This window comes from Nicrophorus vespilloides, unplaced genomic scaffold, assembly GCF_001412225.1.
Source record: "Nicrophorus vespilloides isolate i.1.1-1 unplaced genomic scaffold, Nicve_v1.0, whole genome shotgun sequence".
In the NCBI taxonomy this organism is placed as follows: Eukaryota; Metazoa; Arthropoda; class Insecta; order Coleoptera; family Silphidae; genus Nicrophorus; species Nicrophorus vespilloides.
Genome location: NW_017100110.1, coordinates 14,721 through 40,092, shown reverse-complemented (window position 1 = coordinate 40,092; position 25,372 = coordinate 14,721). Strand labels below are relative to the sequence as shown.

The 25,372-nt window shown below is 31.7% G+C and overlaps 1 protein-coding gene across 3 annotated transcripts; it reads right to left on the bottom strand.

Moving 5' to 3' along the window:
• Nucleotides 1-1,589: 1,589 nt before the first annotated feature.
• LOC108568467 lies at nucleotides 1,590-23,384 on the bottom strand. 3 transcript variants are annotated; one of them, XM_017929581.1, is made up of 6 exons: nucleotides 22,839-23,384; nucleotides 20,181-20,486; nucleotides 15,400-15,726; nucleotides 13,581-13,796; nucleotides 10,882-11,106; nucleotides 1,590-2,569 (listed from the first exon to the last, which is right to left on the bottom strand). In XM_017929581.1, the coding sequence occupies exons 2-6, from the start codon at nucleotides 20,351-20,353 to the stop codon at nucleotides 2,374-2,376; spliced, it is 1,137 nt and encodes a 378-aa protein (XP_017785070.1). In that variant the 5' UTR covers nucleotides 20,354-20,486; nucleotides 22,839-23,384; the 3' UTR covers nucleotides 1,590-2,373. The 3 variants fall into 3 exon arrangements, with proteins under 3 accessions (XP_017785070.1, XP_017785071.1, XP_017785072.1); XM_017929582.1 differs by lacking the exon at nucleotides 13,581-13,796 and having other exon boundaries at nucleotides 22,839-23,377; XM_017929583.1 differs by lacking the exon at nucleotides 10,882-11,106 and having other exon boundaries at nucleotides 22,839-23,361.
• Between the last annotated feature and the right edge of the window lie 1,988 nt (nucleotides 23,385-25,372).

Below are 25,372 nucleotides of genomic sequence, written 5' to 3'. Positions count from 1 at the left end.
AAATAATATTCTCTACAACTTTTTTTTGTATCTTTAGCTCTTCTCTCTATGGTATAAATTATATCATTTTATAGTTTCATGCCGCAAATTTAAATCGTTATTTTATTTAGGAAAGCTGTAATCCACTTTAAACACTTTTGCATAATGAGATATAGGTTTTCACTACCCATTTTAAACGTAATCGTAATATTTACTAATTATAATTTCACAAACATTTTCAAATATTATTTACGGATATATTTGAACCATTTACCTAAAATATTTCTTTTTGAGAAAATGTACAAATTTATAAAAAAAATAGTACACCCCTGCGGAAAATAAGAGTAGATGGCGATTTTCGGTCGATCTCTTTGTTATTTTTCTTGACTTCTATTTTTCAATTACTTTGGAATTAAATATCAACAATTCGTGTCATTTATCTTCATTATATAAACTAAATGTATTTATAGTTCCTGGTGTTAATATAAATTAATTATTTTATTTTAAAATACTTAAGGATGATCAATTATAGAAAACAATATATATACATTTGAAGTACCCATCACCAAATTTTAAAACGCAGTTCATTTTTTATTTGTTTAAAAATTGGACATAAGTTTAAAACGTACTTTATCGAAAACTCTTATTTATAATTCAAATAAAGTTTAATTATTAAACAATCATGTAATATACATTTTTTTAAAATATGTATGAAATGTGTATCAAATATTGTCTATAAACATAGAATACATATAGTCAGTAGAGCAGCAAGAAGCGAAGAACAAGTTAATAGGTTCTTCAAATCACTGGGTATAATTTTTCGAAAATTAAAAATTCGAATAAAATTGTATTAATTATGAAGAACACTTCAATAAATAGTGTTAATTTTTGAGGCTACAGGAAAAACGTAGTTTTCGTGTGTCAATAAACAGCTAGTTCTTTTAATCCTCTGGATTTGGGACCCCCATCGAGCCTGTTACGCACACAGTTTAACTAACCTTATTGCGTTAGTTTAATAATCCTCTTACCATAATAACATATATGGCGAAATAAACATGTTTTATTGGTACATACAGTTATTAAATTATTGAATCCTGATTTTGAAGTCGAATGTTTACTTAAAAAAACGTTTTATTTATTGATTGAAATCCGATTAGAATGTAGTAGTTTGTATGTACGTGTTGTATGCGGAAAGCAAACACGTTCGATGATGTCGAGTGCTAATTAATATTAATTATTTACAAACATTTCGGTTTGTTGGCTTTCAAAATATTTACGTACACTTAAAACAAGACCCCTTTCACACCCATCTAGAAAACATTCCATTGACATCCTTCTATTCATTATTGAAAGATTATTTTTTAGTTCTTTTATCATAAAATATTTTATTATTATTTTTGTACATAAATACACAAATTGCAATATATCAGAATGAACACAAGAACAACTATCTTAAATCTTAAGATTTTAGTTCAGAAAAGTGTTTATTTTGTTATGTTAAGGACAACGGATTTTTAGGAATACCTCAATCAAGCGATTACTGTAAAAGCTGTAAATAAATTTTAATAAAACAATATTATTAACGTACAAATAATTTATTTATAGGACAATTCACAACATCACTAGTTAACCTTCTGTTTACTTAATTTTTCAAATGCTATTACAATTTAATTAATTCTTACAACTTTACTTATATGTAATATCATCTTTAGTGTTTAAAAACAAATGTATAATTTAAAAAATCGTACTCAGTAGTTTTGTAAAGAAGACAGAGGAATAAAATCAGTCCACTCGATAGTAATACACGTATTCATTCATATTGTCTAAAGTCTGCGATGATTCAGTATATTTGGCACGAGTAAAGAGTTTATAGTAAATATAGCAATTAATAAGTTATTATATTATATATTAAAAACTAGATACCTAAGTTGACGTTTACTTTACCACCTTTTTGGCTCCGATGGCATTTGTGGATACTCGTGATAAAGTAGGGCAATTAATATAAGTATATAATAATTACAATATATATATATATAATTCATTACTTTACGAACACAGTTAAAATCACAACGAAATCAATCGAATCGATCGCAAATTGAGAGAAAACCCGGCTCCAATTATTCGAAACGAAAAAAAATAATTAAAAAAACACATTAAGTACAGCATTTATACAAAAATAAAATATACAATATAAAATACACATATATGTGGCGCGATAAGTTTCGGTTCTGTCTCGCGCAATAAATAAAATTAATTAATTAATTAAGGAAGAAAATAAGATAAAATTATTTATACAGCGTTTGAGTGTATATTCAAAATGTCGGGGTACTGGATGGATGGTGCGGGGATTTAATTGTATTTGTTTTTATAAGTGAATATAAAATTATATTGTACTCATTTGTACTGGGGGTTTCGTCGCAGCACCGCCTGTTTGATCGTTTTCTTCTTGATGCATTTGCCCCACCAGGAGTATTTGTTGCAGACCTTCTTCCGCTTGAGAACGAAGCACTTTGTCTGGACGATGTCGAAGAAGATCTTACCGACCAGGTTAGAGTCGCCGGTGTCCACCATCTTCAGACAGGTCCGAAAGCTGCAAGCAGAACAAACGAAAATCGGGGATTAGTATGTGAACGTCAATCAAACCGGAAACCAACCGCCTTTCTTGACCGGCCGTCCGGAATCGCCAATTACGTGCCGGTGCGGCGATTTGGCCAATATCTCCGGACGTTAAAGTGTGCTCTAACGATACATAGAAGGAATTGCCTCATTAGTGGGTTTACATTGTTTAATTGCTGTCCGCTTTGATTCGCTCGCCCTCCCCAATTCTCTTATGTGTATTATTTTTTTTGCCCACTGACACTTTAGTCTTTAGTTCTCTTCCAGCTCTACGAACACAAAGCGGATTTGATGCCGTTGCAACTTTTAATTGACCCTAAGTCAATTCATCGAATTCTTCTACTTTAAACGAAACACACAGACACATACGTGAATTTAAAGTTTCTAAAATCAATTACTACTAAATATTTTTAGTAACTAGGCTAATAATATAAGAATTTATTTAGTCAAATATTGTACACCATTTTTCGTTATCACTTCATATCAGTTCATCATCGATTTGCGACGATTTTATTATGCAATCATTTTGGTGTGTGCGCGAATTGAACTCGAAACTACACGGCGTATTTATAGAGTTACAGCGCGTCGGCCAAATGATATAAGAATAGCCGATTGTGTGTTTGCGAGCATTTCTTGTATACAACATTCGCGATGTCCTCGTCTCAAGTTCAGTCGCCCAAATCTCTCCCTTTTTCCGCATTCGCACTATTCCAACAGGTGTTGATTTTATATACTATTTTATATCTATCAACTAAATGATAATTTCAGTTTGTATATATATATATACTATTTTTCTTAATTTATTTAATTTGATTAAATTTGTAGATTATTAATTATTATTATTTAATTGATAAAAATTATATTAAATTCGGTGTTTCCTCAGTTCAATTATTGTCAACAGCAGAATTTCCAAGTGCGTAACGCTCGACCCCAAGTTATAACTGAAATAGTTAGCATTTCGAGTCATGTAGAATTCTAAAATTAGGCTTTCTTGCATATTTTGTTTATAAAAACCTTGAAGTTAATATTGTATTATTATTTTGGTAGAAAGATCTATGGTCGGTAGCCCTTTACAGCAGATCAATTTTGTTATTATATTATTTTATTGAGTTTGTAGTGTGACAATAAATGTTAGTACTATTTTAGTTTTTATATCCATTAATTCATATATATCAATACTATTATTTTTTCTTTTTTATTCTATTCTGAGAGGAAAAGCTATAAACAAATTTAATATTTATTTAACTTTTTCTATATATTTACAAAAAAATCCGCAACTCTTCTTCAATTTTTGGTAAATTGCCAACAGTTGAATAAACTGATTATTTCGAATGTGAAAGAACGAAAAAGTTGGTCTCCCCTCTCTAAGAATTATTTACATTGCTTAATATATTGATACCAAATAATAATACACAAATATTTATATTTGTAACAAATAATCTTATTATGTTACTCGTTTTATGTTCAAGCTTGTTTCGCATCCATATTTATTGTGTTCTTTCTCGGCGTATCATTCGTTCGGTTCGTATTTCTTTTAAAAAGAGATTAAAAAAACATGTTTTTCTTAATTGGAAAACGCAAACCACCAGCGAACACTAATGCATACCAATTAACGACGATAAATCACCAGGCGGCCGTAAATCTCGAAATTTGATTTGATTTTTGACAGACAGACCATATTAATATGGCAAAAAATGCAATAAACGTATGCAGAAAGAGCAGTACCGTACCGAAAATGTTTGCTATATACAAATAATGTCTGCAAAGACAAGCTAAATATGCAGTAGATTGACATACATTCATTTATTAAATTAAATGTCTGTAACAATAAGAACTAATTATCTGTTTTATGTATATTTATTCAGTAAGTTTGATTGTGGATCTCAATAAAACTTCCTTAATATATTAAAATAAACTTAATTAAAACATTTTCAACAAAGGTTTGCTCAATCCACTAATCTTTATCTGAAGACAAGACAATACAGCATCTCGGGCAACAGGTACAGTCAGAATACATTCTTTGTAGGTTGGGAATTGAGGCTCACGTTCTGACGAACATGTCCTTCAGATTGTTTTATATACTTCAGTTACCTTTAATGAAAAACTATTTTATTCAGCTACAAAACTACATTCTTCTGATGAGGCTCTTTTGCAGCATTCCCCAAATTGTTCATACTGTTGAATGCATTAAGGTACTTTCTCTTTTTCAGTTTACTGTTATTATCATCGCCACTCTCATCTGATTTGTTAATATCAACAATATACCTATTCATCATTATTTAACAATATCTCATCATCATCGTTAATATATACGACGGTGGCTTCTATATTTATATGTAATTTACCAAATTTTTTTTTCTTATTTTCAATATTTTGGTAATAATATTATATGTAATATAATTTTCTTTAAATAATTAATGTTTAAATAAATAATTAGTTAAATTTAATAAAAGAAAGTAACTTAAATATTGACATTATTGAAATGCACGTTTGCCGTATCCTTAGTAATCTCATACGTAAACGTTGCCAGTGGCCGATGTTCAAAATCGATTGGTTTCAATCTATGTATTGGAAAATTAGAAGCATTCAAACGATCTTCAATGATCTCGTTCCAGTATTGTTTTCCAATTAACGAAGGCAACTTTCCAGAACTATACAGCCTTGCGAGTTTTACCGCCTGCCTTGATTTTAATCAATTAATTAAACGAACAAAACCGAAAATAACAGGAACAAAAGCGGTCTGCATCGGTAACCGCATCTTTTATCGTCGTATTCCTTTCTTTGCCTTGTGTCCTCTCTTTCTCGTTCCTCCTGTCCGAGTCGCGTGCTTTTAATTAATCTTCGAACGCGCCGCGGAGAAGACACACACGAAGCACGCAGATAAATCAAAATCCGAAGGGATTAGTGGTTTCATCAATTTCAACTTATCGAATTCAAAAAATCTCAAACCCCCTCTCCGCCGTCGGTTGTTTTGTGTGTTTTTAACCTCCTATTTATTTAGCTCTCTTTTTTTAATGCCCATATACCTGGAGCCCTTAAGATAGATGCGCAACACCTGCTCCTCTTCATCTTTTTTTTTATCTGCCTTTCACGGTCTGTTCACCATCACCGTAGGTCGTGTCCTTTTAACCAAATATTAACGCCGATTCAATTGTACCTAAACCTACTCAGATAAACATCTTAATGTTATTTTCTTATTTCATCCCCATTCTCTTGTTTAACACTGACAAGCGTTTCATTCTGTACGACAAGTCAAGAAACGAAACAAAATAAACAAATGTTAACAAGATACAATGAAGTAAATTAATTAGCACTTTTTCATGACAAACAAAGGATTATATTAAAACTCTTAATTTCTTTTTGCAATTTCATTATTTGAGTAGGTTAAAGGATAACTATGTTGGATAGCTGCGGTCAAGTTTAATTATTTATACATTATGTTGGCGTTATCACGAATGAAATCTGTGTGTGTGTCGAATAACAGAGACAATGTTAGGGTTTCTATTTAAATTGGATTGGAATGGGCGATAATCGAATCACCTGCGGGTTCTTTTTCGATTGACAAAGGTGGTCGTAGGCTCTCTCGATGGCAACGCCATCGTCGAGGGGAGAGGCCTTAATTAAGCGATCCGCATAACTTCGTGGAAGGATTCCGAATATGCACGGGGTGGTCTGCTTCGATAATAAATTAGTAGGCGACGAAAACGATTCGGCAGGGCGAGAGAGGGAGAGCAGCGGCAGACAAGAATCATGGGGTGGTTTGTTGTTGTTCCTCTGTGGTATTGTGTCGAAGCGCCGGGTAAAAACGTTTGGGAAGGGGACGGAGGGGCCTTGGAGCGTCCCGGCGCGACAATTGACAGGTCTCAGAAAGGGTCCATTCGGGCGTGAAGATACTTCTCAATCTGATAATAAAATGTCGCACGGGTCATTTCTTTGTGGCCCGCAACGTTTTGCAAACCGCAAAACCCCTTTTCGGGGGGACCACCACCAGCAGCACCCGGCAACAATAATTTATATATTTTATAGACGCGCGTACGCTTCGCGAGACACAGTCCTGGGGGTACACAAAAAAGAAATGGACCCTAAAACCATCGTTTTGGTCGGAAAAAAATATCAAATTTCTTATTTACGGGCTTAGATTTCATAGGTTCCTTTCCTCTTTTTTGTTGTTGTTGTTAAGGAACGTATTTTCTTATTCAATTTTTTTTGTAGGTGGTTGATGTTATCTTACACTAAGACTCTGAACAGTACGTAGTTTAGTTCAATATATTTTCCAAATTTTAAATGCCAATTTTGCATTTCCAATATTATTGTTAAATCTAATATAGAAACAATTAGATTTCCGATCAATAAAATCTCTGAAGAGACAAATGTAAAAATACCTAGTGCTTTTAGTACTTAGTGCCTATAATAGAAAATCAAATATATTATGTTACAGCCAGAAAAACTGTGATCAATAACTTATTGTAATTATATTTTCAATAAACTATAGTTATAATAATTATTATATAACGTAACATATATTTTATTGACTTGTTATTGGGAATTGCGAGAAATGATTATTTTGTTACATAAGTATTCCTGTGTATAGTCTAATACAGTATTAGAACGTACATGGTAAACTTAAATTACAGAAAAAAAAATATCCCAGCGATATTTTATTTACGCATCCCAAAATAATAGATACGAGTAGGTGTTACAATACCCACGTACCTTGTGGTCATTCTGGACTAAACATTGTGTAACAAAATAACAATAGTACATATATTGTACCATTGCAGCCACATTTAAAGTACGTATATATAATAAAATAATTAATGTATAATTGCGTTTATCTCTAAAAATATCAAATTTTTAGATCCAAGTTGGGCTACACAAAAAAAAATGTAAAATATATTTATAACAATAAAAATGTATATACATAAAATAATCAATAGTTTCAAAGAATAAACTGTTTAGAAGATGGTAATTCTTCTTTCCTGGACATTTTCTAGAAAATTAAGATACATTTTAAAAGGTGCTATAATGCTCAAAAAGTGAATCATTGCGTGTAACACCGCCACCGCAAAGAGTTAAAATTTAAGGTTTTCATTTATGTATAAAAATAATTTTCTGCATTATTTTTTTAGAATTTATATTTATTTTGTTGTATTAATATTTAGTATACTAAATTTGCTATTGTAAAGAAATTATAATGTTTATTTTACAATTATTATGTTTCAGTATATATTTTATACCTTAAAAATCCACTTATTATTTCGTCCAAATAAAGTTATAACCATATAATAAGAAGTTCAATTGTCTCGTGATTTATTAACACCGAATTAAACGGATCCACCTTCAAAAGAGAAACGAAAGTTTGAGCGTGTCGTTTTATTGTAATATCTCCATCGGAAATCTGTGTTGGCGTTTGTCGTGATTTATTTGCGAGGTGTAAAAATATCCTCCTTTTAATGTCCAGTGAGTCGGTGTATAAAATTTGATGATGCGGCGGGATCATCGATTCCGAGATCTCCTCTCTGTATCTCTTCAGATGCTGGGAAGGCGAAAATCGCCCTCTCGTCGCGCACTGGCATCGATATGTTTATGGCCCTTAAATTATCGGACTTCTGACCGTGTCGTTGCCGTATTTATATCATCTTTTATAATCTTATATAAACGGGACGCTCGTTAAAAGCGATCCCAGCACAAGCTCGCATGTCCTCACTCTCTCCGCCTCACGTTCTATACGATAAATTTTCATTTCCATTTCAACTTTACCTCAAATAACACCTATTTTATTTATTTTCGTTGCACATCGGGATGTATTTAATTCCAATATGAAGAGCGTAAATTATTTCCTTAGATACTCGGTTTTCAAATAAGGCATTTTCAAATTAATAGGTAAGTAGCGTATATTATTGTAATTAATAGATAATCATCTTTTAAAAAATAATGTATCACAACTAAATTCACTAAAAACAATCGTGATTGTAGACAAACGATAATATTATGAATAAACTGATAGTTATGCTCTATTATACATTTAGATGTACAATCAACACTGAGAGATTATAAAATTAAAACCAAAAACAAAATAATGCCTGGGATTGACTTATCATAAATTTGATAATTGAAAACTTTGAACTGGTTATTTTTAAAGCAATGATTTAAACAAATATATTATTAAAATAAAATTTTACTATCAATTATGACTTTAGCGATATACGTCTATGAAATACAAAATTTAAAATTATCATAAAATGTAAAATAATTTTAGACAAATTTAAAATAATTAGAACTGTTTAGTTCGCTTCGTATTCTAAAATGTTTTAACATAGTTTGAAAATAGAAATACATAAAGAATTACCTAATTATGTTTTCCACATGAAATAGTATATGAAGCTGCCTGGCGCAAGGGTCAGTCTATATTACCATAGATAGTCTCAACACTTGTCAAATATATTCAAAACAAGTGTATAAGGCCGCTTTATAATTCTGTATATCACTGAGTTTCTCTCGCCTGTTTCGTTCTCTCGATTCATTTCCGCTCCCTAAGACAATTCTCTGTACTGTTCTTCGAGTGTGTTTTCGTTCCCTCAGAATTATTAAGAGGAGGCGCCTCATTTCACCTCTATTCATTCCATTATCTATTCTATACTACTTCATTTTCGTGTCCGAGTGAATCACGGCAAATGAAAGAGACAGGTGAGAGAGGACTGTGAAATGTGTAATAATGGCCGGCGTTGTATTGTATCTCCACCCAAAGCAAAGAAGTTTTTTCCTGTTGTATGATATTGATGCTGAAGAGCTCAGGAAAACACGGCATTCCTGGAAGTGTATCGAATTCACCATCCACACAACCACCTGGCGGTTACCCAATAATACCCTCCCAGTCGGGCATTGTTCAATTAGTTTTCCTCCCCATTGTCAACACATGTTTTTCTTCTGTTTGCGGGCAACAAGCGAGTGTCAGTTTAACTGGACGGAGATGAAAAGGAAAAGGAATCTTTCCTCGTGCTTGCAATTCAATTACTTTAATTGCGCAAACTAAGCGCGAGCACTAAAACAGACTTATACTTGCATTGATTATTTAATAATTTCTAATTAAATAATATTTTGATTTCTTCATGGTATTCAATATAGTTTACAATATGTATAATAGAGAAGTGGTCTGTTTGAGTTGTTGTAAGTAATGGAAAAATGTGCATTTCCGAAAAATCGGTTATCTGTCAATCATTGCTTTAACGATTCTGCATTTGTCATTCTTTCTTTGAAAAAGATCCGCAAAACTGATATTGTCTGCTTAGCATTTCGGCGCATATGTTTTATCAACAAATCTTCTATCTGTGATTTTTTTTCTTTCTTTTTTTTATATATATATTATATTTGGGGTTGAAAGACCGATTGATAAAAAAAACAGGGAAATTTATTGTGTTCGGTGCGTGAATCAATTGTAGCGAAATAGCTAAGGGGGAAGTGTATGTTTATACAAAAAGCAGTAAAAACTAATCGGATATAGGTCCTTTTATCATTCACTTCCGGCCCAGCGAAGTTCGCCTTATTTACGGACGCGAAATTTCATCCCTCGGCATCGCCGAAGAGCAAAAGGGGTGTTCGGATCCAGTGCCAAAACGGATCCCCGGCGCAGCGCATATTTAATTACTCTTTGTCTCTTGATGACTGGAAGGGAATTGGGCTTACCAGAAGGGCCCACTCTTGATGGTCCCGCCAACACTGGAAAACAGCTAAGCAGGGGCGCAGAGGACAATTCACGACGTCCTCCAAACCTTCCGGATCAAGTCATATATTATTGTGTGGCACCGACCCTACTGACACCAACCCTACTTAAATCGTTCTCAGTGCAGGAGAAAGGAAGAATTCAAACCCCCATTCTCACTAATTGCGCATCGCGAACTAGAAAGATCCAAATCGAAACATCTCTTAAGGCCTCCAGTACTGGAAAATTAATTAAGCCTCTTGTAAAAATAAACGGTCACGGAATGTCGCCGGAAATATTTCGAATCACCTGAGATTTGTATTTTTAGACCACCAAAATCCAATAGGGAATATCGTCGTTTTTCATTTCAACATCTTCTAATTTCGAATCACTTTAGCTTATTCATTTCGAATTGATTCTTTTTCTTAAGTATAAATACTAAAACTTTATGTTATTTTAAATTTAACTTTACGATACTTATTACTACTAATACTGTTACAAATTATAGCGACGGCTTTTGCGAAAGTCTATACTTTAATATCTGTTATTTCAAATAAATCTATAAATCTCTTTTGTGGATGGCCTACCGTTCGTCGCAGGAACAGTGCATCAAGGTGTTGACTCTCCAGTTGAAGAGTCCATACTTGGTTTGGAAGCCGTCGATCCAGAAAGGACACGAGGTGTCGTGGACGCGACAGCACTTGTCCGTCCTGGAGAAGCCGCCCAGTTGGGTGAACTTCGTTGCGGCGAACCCTTTGCCACACCACTTGGTGCCCGGCACGCGCAACAGATCCGACAGATCTCTCTTAAATCTACAGAGAAAAAAGAACAGAAACAAAGATTCCAAACATCAATCATGTCAGTCTGCAATACTATCCACAAATAACTAAAAAAGTAAACCAAAACAATACCCTCCATCGAGAAATCTATATTCATCATCCAAGTATCTTCACACCCCTTACTCCACTTCCATTTGTATTCCAATTGTAATAATGTTCGGCACCTTTCTGCAATATTCATCGACCAATTATGTTTTTATATTTAACTAGATTTATAAGAATTGTTACTCATCTCAACTTTAGTTACTTAGAATTTTTCAGTTTTATAAATTATACACGAAGTAGTATTTTTTTAAGAATATCTGCATGACTATTAATTATCCGAAATATCTGGTGTATTTACGTTATAACTAGCTTTGCGGTAATATGCAATTCCTTGAATGATTGCAAAGTTCCAATTGCAAGAAACAAAAACTATGTGCATATGTACATAAGTTGCGATTATAAATTCATATTTTTTATTCAATGCTATAATATCACAAAGTAAAATTAGAAAAAAAAAAGATAAGAAAATACCAGAACTTTAAGTTGATCAAGTTTCCAAAAGATGATTAAACTAATCGAATTAAATGATAAAATATTGTTATTTTTTATTATTATATTAAGTTTTAAAAATAACGGATTCCTATCTAACTCTTGAAAGCAAATTTGATTAGAATTTGTGCATATGAATTTTGTAATATATCCGATTTAGTGTTCTAAATTAAAAAACCGAGAATACTCAGAAATTTACAAAAGAAATGCACCGCCCATAACACAGATCAAATCCTTAATTTATAGAAAAAAATAAATAAAAATATTGTTAAGAGTCATGGCTTAAGAACTCATAATACTATTGTTTTTATTATTTTTTACTACTATCATCAAAAACATTAAAATACTTTAATCAAATATTTTTAATTAGATAAAAAAATAAATTGATTTAACAAGAAAGTAAAAGTGAGTTCAATTAAAGAATTTCGTGCGCACCGCGTGCAAGGTTTCGAGAATTTGCATTCATCGGAACGGAAGAATCGAAACAGGGTAACTTTTATTTCTTCTACTTTATTTCGTAGTAATTTCCTGCAGACTGACTTGTCCGTTCAAATTGAAAATGATTTTTTTAAGTCTTAATTAAAGTTAAGAGTAATGAAACTTTGTTGTCTCGCCAGTGTCCCCTGTGATTATATCACGGCCGCTCTCGTTATTAAATTGTTTATCTCCGATTCCGAGTACCGAAAGACGAGCGCAATTAGGGGAATTCGAGTCGAAACGAAATTACTGACAACTGTAACAATCGCGACCAGATGTTGTAAGAAATCGAAGCGATTCGCATGAACTGAACGCGCATTTACTCACCGCATTTTCATAATATAATAGCAACATATTTCACCGGACCGTGATTTATCCATTGAAACGCGCGCCACATTCCATCCAGCATTCCGATTTCAAATATTGGCATGACAACTTGCTAAACACGTAAAGTGGTCGCATTTAATCTACCACTTTGCATGCCACTCGGATGTATTGAAACAAACAGCAATTTAGAATATAGAAAAAACTTATCGCTCGTATCGTTACAATTTCACGATCCAGGCAACCAGATTTTCTTTAAAAATATATATAATGCAAAATCACATTTACCGCACACAATGTTCGTATTAGCATTTGTTGGGATATGCTGAAAAAATCGTGTAGAATGTGTGTCGTGCAAATACCTATTTTTACTATTTTAATTGCAGTCAAAAATAGAGTAGTCACAAAATATTTCAATTTATTTTCGATGGTCAGCCTTGCGTTTAAATTTAAAATCGCCTTCGGTCGATGAGATTAGATTTGCCAACAAAACAGTACATTCTTAGCAATCACGGAAATATGCATTTGACCTTGGAAATATATATTGTTTGAAGATGTCCATCAAAAAGTGTTGAATTGTCAAAAACAAATAATTGATGAGTTTCAAGACCACCAAAAAGTATTTATAATAATAAAAAACATATCAATTTATATCATTTTTCATTAAATAAACTTATTAAATGGAAATTTTAGAAATAATTATTTAAATATAGCTGATTATTCATAGATATATAAATAATAAGCTTTGACTAATTTAACTTTAGCAAATATAGATTTTTTTAATAATTTAGATGATCCTAGAATATTTAAAATTTACACAGATTATTTAATATTAAAAAAATTGAGTACAATAAAATATTGGTAGTAATTATTTTAATATTTTGAATATTATAATTATAAATAATTTTTATTGTTCTTTAATTAAGCAATTATTCGTAAAGTAAAAAGTTTTAAAAATTTAAAAAGTTTTTCAAAATTTGTCAAATATTTGAGTTTTTAAAATTGATTTTTTACGTGGTCCCCGAAGAATTATATAAATGAATTGCACATAAAGTACCGTACGAATTGACTTTGATCCGATGTGATCCGTTTAAATGTTGATTAAAGTTTACCTTGCGTCACAGAAACAATGCGATATGGTAAAGGGCGAGTTGTTATTGTAATCGTATTTCTTGGTGAAGGCCCCGATGTTCCTCTTACAGTGATCGTGTTTTCGACAGCATCTATCCGTCTGGGACATTTTCCCCAGGTCCGTGTATCTGGAGGCCTCATCTGATCGACCGCACCAAACTGTACCCGGCAATATTAGCAATGACCTTTTCGATCTCCTATACACGAAAGTTTGTTTACCATGAGCCAACTTATCAAATATATTTATACAAAAATAAATAAAACATAAAATAAAAAGCACATAAATATAACTGCAGAATAAATTCTGTCTGTTTAAAAATATTCGAGCGATCGTATGAACCATGTATAAGGAAGGCATTTATCTTCTGACATTGCAAACCCCTAAAGCCATTGGATGAAGTAAGCCATCGGTGAAAGCCACAATAAAATGTCTTTTTTTGTTTCTTTTCGTGGAAAATGATGTTCTATTAAAGATGTTTTACGTAAATTTATGGAATACATTTAAAACTATCTAGGAGAAAAAATCACGTCCGATAAATGAGTATGATAAAAAAAGAAACCCTCCGAAATAAAGATGGGCAAAGATTACGTTTTCTCTTTTTTTATTTATTTTTTATTTTCTACAAAATTTATGGAATGCATTTTGATTAATATTCCGATGAACAAAAGAAAAACAAATAGAAGTGTACCAGAAGCGGGATGGAGGGCATTGCTTAGTTACGTGATTCCCATGACAAAATTCTAACCCTTTTTTTCTATAAGGAAAAATCAAACCCTGCCACATGATAGAAAGTGAAACAAACACACAACGCCGTGAAAATATGAAACACTCCTTACTAAAAGTGAGAAGGCGTCCGCATTTGAATATACGCCATCGATAAACAATTTGTATTAAGGCCAACGCACATCGAAACATTTAAATATTGTGTAAAATTTGACAAAATCTATCTCGCATTTATTTTAGAAATGGTATCTTTTCGTTAAATAAATCTCAATATTGATCAGTTTAAAATAAAGAATATTTTGTTGATAATTGCTTATATTTTTAAATAACAAAGAATATTATGTTATATCTTCTGTTATAATTTCTATAATAAAAATCTATTTTTTTGACAAAATAATGTATTAAATTATTTAATATATAATTGTACTACAGTATGAAGTAAATACAGAATTTAAGTAAAAACAAGAGGAAAGTTTTAAAATATATGCAATATTTTAGTAACTTCTACGTGATTTTGAAACATTTCCAAATGACTATTTCGTTTAATTACGTGTTAAAAGATTATACGTGGTTTCTTTTTATCGATGACAGTTAAACGTATTGAGAAACGAAATAGACATTACATTTTATTCAACGAAATAGAGAACCATTAAACTATTTAAAACAACTTTGATTTGAACCTATTATTATTTATAGCAAGTCTTTCGTTTGTTCGATATTGCGATTGCGTGGTCTTAATACAAATTTTATAGTAGCCGCATTTACATAGCAGAAGATTTCAGCGTTTTATTGCCGGCGTTTGTGTGTTTTTATTGGACACCGTTTCTCCTACTTCTTGCGCTAGTCGATATACCACTTGAGAGATTGAAAATCTCTGGCAATGAAGAACAAGAAACGGTGGCCGATAAAATAAAATCAAAGCAAGTGACTTCTCATAAAGACTGATAAATTGTCGCCCACAACCACCGGCGATTGCCAATCTATAAATAGGCATACCACCTTCGTTAAAACAACTGCCTACCGAAAGCCATTATACAAAAAGCAGTTTTACCACTTAAGGGCGAATTTGGTCTCACCTCTCGCTCTCTATAACTGACGTGGCATTCTGCCCGAGGGCCTTCTGGAGCTCGCGGTGCCGCCTCTCGCAAAGCCTCTTCAGCTTGTGATAGTCGAACCAGGAGGCCGCGAATGACGGTAGCTCCTTTCCGTCCAGCGCGTCGACGGTCACATTGGATTGAGCCACCAGCAACCTCAGATCATCCTTAAACGCCTTCAGGAATTTCAAGGTCTCGTTCCGATCCCGGATGTACTCGCAGTCGCGGATCGTGTCGCTATCATCGTATATCAGCTGGATGAAATTTCTTCCGTCCGAGAGCTGACGAAATCTCAGACCATTTCGGTATCTGTCAATAAAAAACAAATTATTTTTAAACATACCTAAAACATTGCTACTGAGATAAAGAGAGATTTTAAAGAATTGAAGAATTGACGCAACTTCCATTTCTGACATTCGTGTATTTTGAAAAGCGTTTACGCGCTAATGATTAAAGCGAAAAATCGCCTCTCGTGATGATCAAAAGGCGGCTGGAACTGTTTAGATTGAGGCTAAAGTTTCCTATCGTACAAATATTTTTATCGTCGATGCCATGCATAGCCCGTTTTCTCTTCGTGTTTATAGAGATTTTGGTAATTCGAGGCTTTCCCAAATTATAATCATAACGGCCCAATCTCGGATCAGCTGTACGATAATTGGAGGCGATTTTCAATTAAAAGGAATACCATTAAAATTGTTTACATTCAATCAGAAATGTTTTCGTGGAAACGACAAGTTTTCAGTTTTCATAAATAGTTAACGAAAAGGATAAAATAGAAAATGAAAAAAAAATTATTGAAACATAAATGAACTTATAAAAATACATACATTCTATAAATTGTATTACAATTAAATCAAACTACATGTAATAAGAGGTTTCACGAAAAAAAAGTGAGCGCGATTTAGAATATTACTTACCACTATAATACTAAGCTTTTAAAAGTAGAAACGTTTTTGTTTCATTAAACTAACATAATTAAATTGCATATGATATTATAAAATATTGTGCGTGTGATAACCGTGTGCGCATTTTTCTAGAATTATTTTTTACTTTCTTTATAGAAAATTTCAAATATTAAAAAAAAATCATTTGATAAACATTCCTAAGGTACCTTGTGTGTGTTCTATAAAATGACAAGTTATACTGGTGATAATATCAATAAAAATATGATAATATATGCAATCTCGCATCCCACCAGATATGTAAGTAGGAGTCTTATGTCTCAATTAGATATATCGATACTTAAATATTTCCGTTTGAAAAAAGGTATATAATTTACGATTAAAGTATAAACAAAAAGATAACATACAAATTAGGAAAAACCTTACAACATTTAGTATAAAATAGTGAAATTTTATTTTATTATCGGAGATTAATTTAAAGTAAATTCCTTTTGACCTTCTTAATTCTGGTAACCAACTTTACACACTAAATAATATTATAACTAATTTATTTAGAAATAAATTTAGGAAAAAATGTTACCAAATGAAGAGAAGTACTTACGTAACAAAGATTAGTTTAATTGGTGGATAATTTATAATTGGGCACTTTTTTTTTATAAATTATCCACCCAGATCATATTTTATTTTAAAAATATTTATTGCATTTAAGGGAAATCCGTTTTTTAACAAAAAGCACTAAAACAATCGACATTGGAAAATTTAAAACAAGATTTAAGTGAAATGCGTAGACGATGCTTCGAAAACAATTAACTGGGTAAATGATAACAATAAGAGTCGTATTATTAGCATTTAATTGTTAGGTATTTGTGAATGATAAATGTGTCTCTATTAATATTAGTCTTTCTCTCGCTAGGGACTCGGCATTTTTTTTATCAGTAAATCATTAAGGGGGACGGACATTAAGGGTCCGGCCCTAATCTACGGCCACGACTTTTATATTTTAATTAGTACCCACGGTCACGGATTCCTTCAATTAATGAAACGCAATTAAGAAGCGAAGAAGAGTGGAAAAAAAAATGAAAAACGATAAAAAAATAAATTACGAAGGTGCCGTCCCGGACACGTGAGTCCCGCGTAATTGGAAATCATTTATTTAAACTTTCTGTGCGCGATCGGATTAAGATTAAGTTGATGAAAACAAATACGCGATTAGAGCCGCGAGATGAATTAAGCTTGTTCATTGTTTTTGTTTTTTTTTTATCGCCGAATTGTTCGGATGGCCGCTCACTGGGCGGTTCAAAATGTTGAGGATTTAGTGCGTCCTATCTAATTAGATAATATAAATTTTGATTGCGAATCGGGTATAAATATCGACGTGAAGCCATCAAAGAATGTTCGTTTACTCGTATAGATCCTGCATCTATGAAAGAAATCAAGAAATATTTGACTCAGAGTGACAAGCTTAATAATGGAAATATATATATTATTTAAATCCTTCCATTTTACTTACAATTATTCCACCTTCAATTACTCCATATAAAATCCAGCATGTTTTTTGCAAATGTTTATTTTGACAGATTTTTTTGATAATATTTGTTGTAGTTATTTATACAGCGATATCGTCTAGATCAACTTTATTATGTAATGCCGTTCCTTAGAATTACGTTATCACACCAGGTCACAACATTGATCGGATGATCATGATTAGTACATTTGACTCATATCGCAAAAAAATATTTGAATAAATATCGTTTATTTTCTAAAAATATTGATCGAAACATAAAAATAGTCTTCAAAATAGACAATTAATACAGTAATAAAATGTTTAATTAAAAAAAAATTAAAAAAAAATTAACTACAATACGTAAATATTTATCAACAAGTTTTTAGTAATGTATTTGACAATATTGATTCATACAAAGTTATTCGAAAATATGATATGATTATTGGAATGTGTAGTTATTTAAACAGATTCTGTACCAATCTAATACATTTAAAATATATTTATTTTTTAAATAAAATTTGTTCTATGTACATTTTGAAGATCCCAGCACTGATCACTATTAGATCATAATCTCTTCACGCGCCGCACAGAGAATCTCGAATGATCTTACTTCTTTTTCCCCGCTTGTGGCTGAAGCGGGGACATTGTTACGTAATTCACAATGAACTTACAAACTGCGTCTGTTTAAATTAAACGCGTTTTAATGTGGTTATTATACAGGTAGGGGGGTGTAGTAGAAACGCATACAATAATAATGAAGAACAACCCACGAATAAAAAAAAACAACTAGCAGTTTGAGTAGGCGCGAAATCCCAATGCAAATATACAAATTATGAATACGTTTTAAGATATAAGAAATAAATAATAATCAGTAACGTCTATATCTAATTGTATTACGAGATTATAGGTGAATCTCCGTCCGGATAAAACTGGTGTCTGAAGCGATCAATGTCCACTCGACAACTTTTTTGTTCTTCCCACTCCGGTTTTGAAATCGAGTATGCCTTTCATCACACCCCTCGCAAACTACACCTTTATTTTTTTTATCATTCACATTTTTATTCACACCGTAATAATAACGAAATATATATGTTAAACAAAAAGTACATTAAAGTGGAACGGGCGCGAAGGCAAAGACTCTCCGAAAAGAATTTTAACAGTTGTCATCCTCTTTATGACCATCTACTGTTTATGCATCGCTCACTTTATTATGTTTATTTCAAATTCCAGATTTTCTTTTTCGTTATGTGCGACTTTATGTAGTGGAAATAATGTACGGAAGGCTATATCAGATTTCAATAACGATACAAATTAGATTTGTATACTGCGTGTGATCTCCGATGCCCGACGCCCCTCTATCGCAGTTTTCGGGGACCCAAATGGACACTTAAACATAAATCAATCCGCTGGGAATTGTTGATAGAATAATGTTAGGGTGAAAGAGTGGATTACAAATTGAAATTGTGCATCGTAAAATAATTTTATGTAGAAGAAGTTTGACTACTTGATCAGTTGCTTTACGCATCTGTCATTATAAAAGATATGTTGTAATAATATTTTTATTAATAAATTACTTTAATTTAAAAAATACTATTATGTAACAGTATTAAGATATATAATTGTAAACAAAATATATAAACAAAACTTCTTGTTACTATTAAGAGGAAACTGAGAACGTTTCGTATTCCACCGTTCGGTGTCTTTGGAGCAACTTGACACGAGTATTCAATTCGAATTGGAACCGCAAGCCGCTTAAATCTGCGAACCCTCCTCGTCCTCCAGCTACATAATCTCTACTAATCTTGTAAAAATGCTAGCTGCACATTCTGCAGCAGTTTGGAAAGGACGCACAAATCGCGGACGAGTGAGACAGATGCCACTGAACGAGGGAGAGAAGGAAAAGATCAACCACCCTCGTCGGCCACTTACCGCCGAACCCCCTTAGTCATACGGAGTAAGGGAATTAAACAAAAGACGGATCTACTTATACAAAAAACTTGATTTTCCAATCGGATTTCAAACGACCGATTCCCAAACTGCTGAAAACACAATCAAAATTGAAATTTGTAATCCTTCTCCTACACGTCAATGCATAAAACTTGTATGTCCTCCCTTCATTATACATTTGATAACTGTCAACCTTCAAAGTAGATAAAACGAAAATATGTAAATATATATATATATATATTATTGATAGCAATTTATTAAAATTGAACAAACTTATTGAAAATAATGATCTTATATGAAAAATGTAATTTGTATTATTTATATAATGGATAATGTGTTAACAGTTAATCTGTTATATAAACAGATGCAATTGACACTTTAAATCACATGAATAACGAAGACATCCTTACCCTTTGGCAACTGTGGTTTCCTTCGCTGTCACACCTTTGTAGTGGATCCTGGTCTCGTACTCGCCATCCGATAAAACGTTACTCGCGATAAAATCCTGCACTTCGTTGGCACTTATCAACTGCAGAAAACACGCGGCAACGCACCAGACAACTGTTCTCGTCGAGGCCATCATTCTTCAGGATACCAAAATTGGTTTAGAACTACCAAAAATGGTAATAATAACGATACACTGCACTTTTTACGTCTTTGAATAACAATAAAAAATACCACTTCTTCTGCACTTTTCGACGTTGAGCTTCGATTTGCTAGAAACAGAAATAAATAATTAATAAAACGGAAATTTGCAAAAAAAAATAAATATAATCAATGTAACTTTATTTTGGCTTAAAATATGCGCAGTAAAACAAAAACATTCTATGTTTTAATGTATTTCCGTCCATTTATTTGTAAGTTTTTATTTGCACCTCTTCCTTATGACCTTTCTTTGCTGCAGGCTAATAAATATTTTGACCCTGGAGAGCGCACCTCATGCAACCTCGGTGTCAATCCGAAATTGAGAATAAGAAAGGACCTGTAATTAGCAATTAATCACGCACCTTTTTTTCCATATTTTTTTTTCGTTCAAAATTATAGCATTGAAATATTAATGTTTGAATGTCATGGCACGATAGTATTGAAGACGCAAGAATTGAAAAGTTCAGCGGCCTTAAATACATGTGTTCCACGTTCCACCTCCGATTAGACCGTACACCATTAATTAATTGTTTCAAATATGTTTTCCCATTATTAATTGATTTTCAATCGCGTTACGAAACCGATGAACGGAGCGCGATTTGTTCAGTTATAAGAATCGTCGATACATAGTAGTACTCGTAAAATGGACTTTTTTATGGACGCGTTTTGAATAAATTTCAGCCTCGTTGTCATAGCCATTCGATACGAAAATAAATAAGTTAATAAATAAACAAGCCAGCAAGCAAACAAACAGTAATCCGGCTCCATCCGGATGCATGTCCAGTCGTAAATACCTTTTAGTTTTTGTTCGTTAATTCAAATCTCAAATGATGGCCGAGCGAAAAACGAAATATAAAGTTACGGCAATTTTGACATTGCAAATCACGCCATCTGTTGCTTTACGTAGAACAAATTCATTTTCAAATAGATCTCTCATGGAAATAATAATAGTTTGAACGGTGGCCAACTTTCACTCTTTCTTCTCTATTTATTTATTTCTTTGTATTTTTTTTTTCCGAATAATACACGTATTTTAGTTTTCTTAACAGAAAACGTATCTACTTGCTCCCACGTTTCCTTTTATGTAATCGATTATTTATAGACGTCTTGTTGAGCTGATTTTTTTATTTTAAATTTATTATCAAATTCTGAACACACTTAAACTAAATATTTATTGTAACTTTATATGGTTTCCTAATTTGCATCTAGGTCGAAATGTATTTTTCAATTTAAATAGAAAATCTAGAACTTCGAATACTTTATATTTTACATATTACGAAAATTAAATAACGTGGGTTGTGCTAACACCCTTCCAAGATCCAGTGGAATGGTTATACTATGGGCAAAATCGGCATTTACACGTGTCAACCCTTAAACTTATTACTCTTGTAATAATATTGAAGTTTATTTTTCAACCAAAAAACTAATTATTTATAAAAACATTTTTTTGTAAAATTATTATGACATTTTTTTCGGAAGCAACATATAATATTGCGCTGAATTAAAAAAATAATATTTTAGAAATGTGTTCGCCGAATTTTAATTGGGAAATTGACTTATTCTTAAAAACAAAAAAAATATAAGATTAGTTCACAAATTACATTTCAAATATAACATATACCAGTTTAGTTAATAATATATAACATATACCAAAATTTAAAACGTTTTAAAATAAGTTAAAAAACAAAATACAAATGTTATGATTAATATTCATTTATTAAAAAAAAACATTTGTTTACATCTCGTATACATGATTATACAGGTTATAATGCATTTCATTCAAATATTTAAAATTGTCTAATACAATAACTATAATTGTTTAAATTCATAAAAAAATAATAAGAAAAAATCATATTTTTATTTAATAATAGGTTTCATATTTTACTTTCAAATGACATCAATTACTTTAATTTAAAGTAATATTAAATATAACTATAAAATAACATACATGTTATATTGTTTTCACTCTGATATATTTGATATTAGACGGTATATTTTTTTTAATCGCATTTCTTTATATTTTAATATATCGTACATACGTACAAGATCCAGTCATGAATTAATTATCAATTCTAAACTAAAATACAATTTATGTAAATCGAAAAATACCTGTATATAAAAAAAGTTTCATTAATTCCTTGCATGAATTAATAAAATATGAAGAAAGCAAATAAAAATAAACTATTACTTTCCATTTTTAACATGAATCCGTAATAAAATTACGTAATATCGTCGGTATGTGATGTTAATAATCGGTAGAGCTCAAGCAGTGATTATTCGATATAAAGTTGATTTCTGTGAAAGTTTTGATTCGTTTTGCTTTCTTTATCTATGTGTACAATGTAGAAATACATTTAATAAAAAAAAGTACACGATCGGTGTTCATTCATGTTTTACTGGAGATAATTAAATATGGTACATACCGTTGGTTTGTGCAGCAAATGAGATTGATAGTAAAGTGAGTAATTATCCGATTTTGATTAGTTAGGAACTTTAGTGTCTTTCAGATGGTTAAGACATACAACTAACTGACTTGTACTTTTTGAACTTTTGATGAAACTTCTGTTGCACGTGGAAGAAGAGGTGTGCGAAGGCGCGCGCGAATTTTGCCACTCAGATTAGTCCGCGGTGGCTGAGCTCGATGAATGTCAGGTGCGGAATGGATGGACGTGTACTCGGTCGGAGAGTGAGTGTCGTGTCGTCGCGTCGTCCGGCTGGCTCTCCTCCAGTTCTGTACGATTGTAGGACAGACCTAATACTGAATGAATCCTCGTCGTCTCATTTCAGGCTACTGCTCTTCTCCGTCTTCCTTATCGATACCGCCTACTTCTTTACTCCTACCACCGTCCATCATCCCCCGACCATTCGATTGATTCGATCCAATACAGACCCTGCAATTATAACCCCATTACAACCCATGACTACGACGAATCCTTTGTATTTTTTTTATTCACTTCGCCTTCGAAGAACAAGGAAGTATTCTGTTAAATAATGTTTTACATATCAGCATTCTTTCAGAACGTTTTTTTTTCCTTAATTACAAATGACACATTACATATTACACTACTAATATACGTTTAGAAATTATATAGATTAAATTATCAAATAATTATAGAAATTCATGCCACAATTCGATTGGCACAACATTTTGTAAAATACATAAGTAATATATTCGCCAATTATGTATACGTATGCAATAAACAATAATTATTAAATCGACAACATTAATAAAAATACTTTTTTTCAAAATACTGAATGTTTTAAGATGGAAATTGTAAAGCTTATGAATTGATTGCAAATGTGATTTTAAAATTATACTATCATAATTGACTGTTCACTATTTGATATTTATCAACATATGCATATTCAAGGTTATTTTATAATGGTTGTTACCTGAAACTTGATATTAAAATATAATGCAAATAAACATTTCCATAAGTTAATTGATTTTACTTTTGCAAATTGTGTATCATCATATCCTTAACGACATTTAACACCTTATATACATAATTTGAATACAATGTTATCATGCTTGATAATATTTAATTATATATGGTCATTTATTGTTATATATATTCTTCATTGTAAACTAAATTAAAGTAAAGACTCATGGTTTAGAATGAAATAATCTTTTCCATTGAATTATGTGTGCGTATCGTAAGAATATTTGGTATGATACAAAATGTCTGAACAAAATGTACAAAATTAAAAGATTCGACCACGGAATGTCGAATTAAACACATATATATTATGTAAGAAATTAAAAATTTGAAGACTTAATGTAAATTAATCTGTATCTCCCGCTGATTATAGTGTATGTTGATATGTCATATTAAAATGTATAAAGAAATTATTTCTATCAATAAAACATAAGATCCGAAAATAATACATAAAGTTATTATTATTATCCAATTAAATAACTACTTAATTTATTATCAACAAAATATTTTTTTCTTTAAATAACTAAATGGATAGTCAAATATCTCTTAATAGCATTTAAGTAAACAGTAAAACGTTTCTCATATTAATTACAAAAATAAATTAAAATAATAATGTATAAATTCAAGGAATAATAAAAAGTGCTATAAATTATTGTCGTATTTGTATATTTTACGATTATAATGTTAAAAATTGTCTTTTCTCTGATTATTAACTCCGTCCAGTAAAATGTATTATAAGTGACTGCATAATTTAGAAGAAATACGCTAATTCTTTAAGCGCACCTTTCACAGAATCACGCGATGCTATTAGATGTTTGTTTTCATTTTGCTTCTGCTCGATTTTGAATGCCTTCCCTTCCATTGAAACTTTCTAGGCACTCGTTACACTTTTACTGTTAACGTAACGGTTTTGGAATTTGGCAAGCGCCGTTCGGGTATTCCGGATGATAGTCCAAAGTGCAGATACAGGATTTTTCTATTTTTTGATCAATGATATCTAATATTCAAGGTCTGTTCCATACAATTTCTGTTAACACCTCGTGGAGTAGTTGCACGAAAGCGCGAGAATTCTCATGGCTTCTTGTATCATACGCGTTGGTCGTATTTTGTTGTTGGTCATTTTGATTAAAATATTCAGAAAATTTTGTAGCTTCTTCATTTAGAGATTAGGGTATTTCCATTGTCGGTTTGAAAGCGGTGTCACCAAGAGAGAAAATTAGTGTCGGTGTTTTTTTGACCAAATGTGGTATCGACTGAACGAAACGGAAATCGCTTTGTAAATTGATCCTCTTTCCTATTGGCCCATGTCTAGACATTACAATTTTATTGGCCCGCGCTGACATTTACAAATAAACAAAACGTTCAATATCAACATTCTATATCTTGTCGAATGATCACTGAACAGATGATATTGAATAAACGTGAATTTGGTTCGTTTGTGTAAAGAATTATTTGTTTTTATTAATACAAAACACATAATTCCAATAAAATTCGAAAATTTAATTTTATAATATTGA

Excerpts from the sequence above, each read along its gene's own strand:
- LOC108568467 (XM_017929581.1), bottom strand. The coding sequence starts at position 20,353 with ATGATGGCCTCGACGAGAACAGTTGTCTGGTGCGTTGCCGCGTGTTTT. Across the intron at positions 13,797-15,399 it reads TCAGTTATAGAGAGCGAGAG|GAGATCGAAAAGGTCATTGC; the intron begins GTGAGACCAAAT and ends TTTCGTGTATAG. Across the intron at positions 11,107-13,580 it reads CATTGTTTCTGTGACGCAAG|ATTTAAGAGAGATCTGTCGG; the intron begins GTAAACTTTAAT and ends TTTTCTCTGTAG.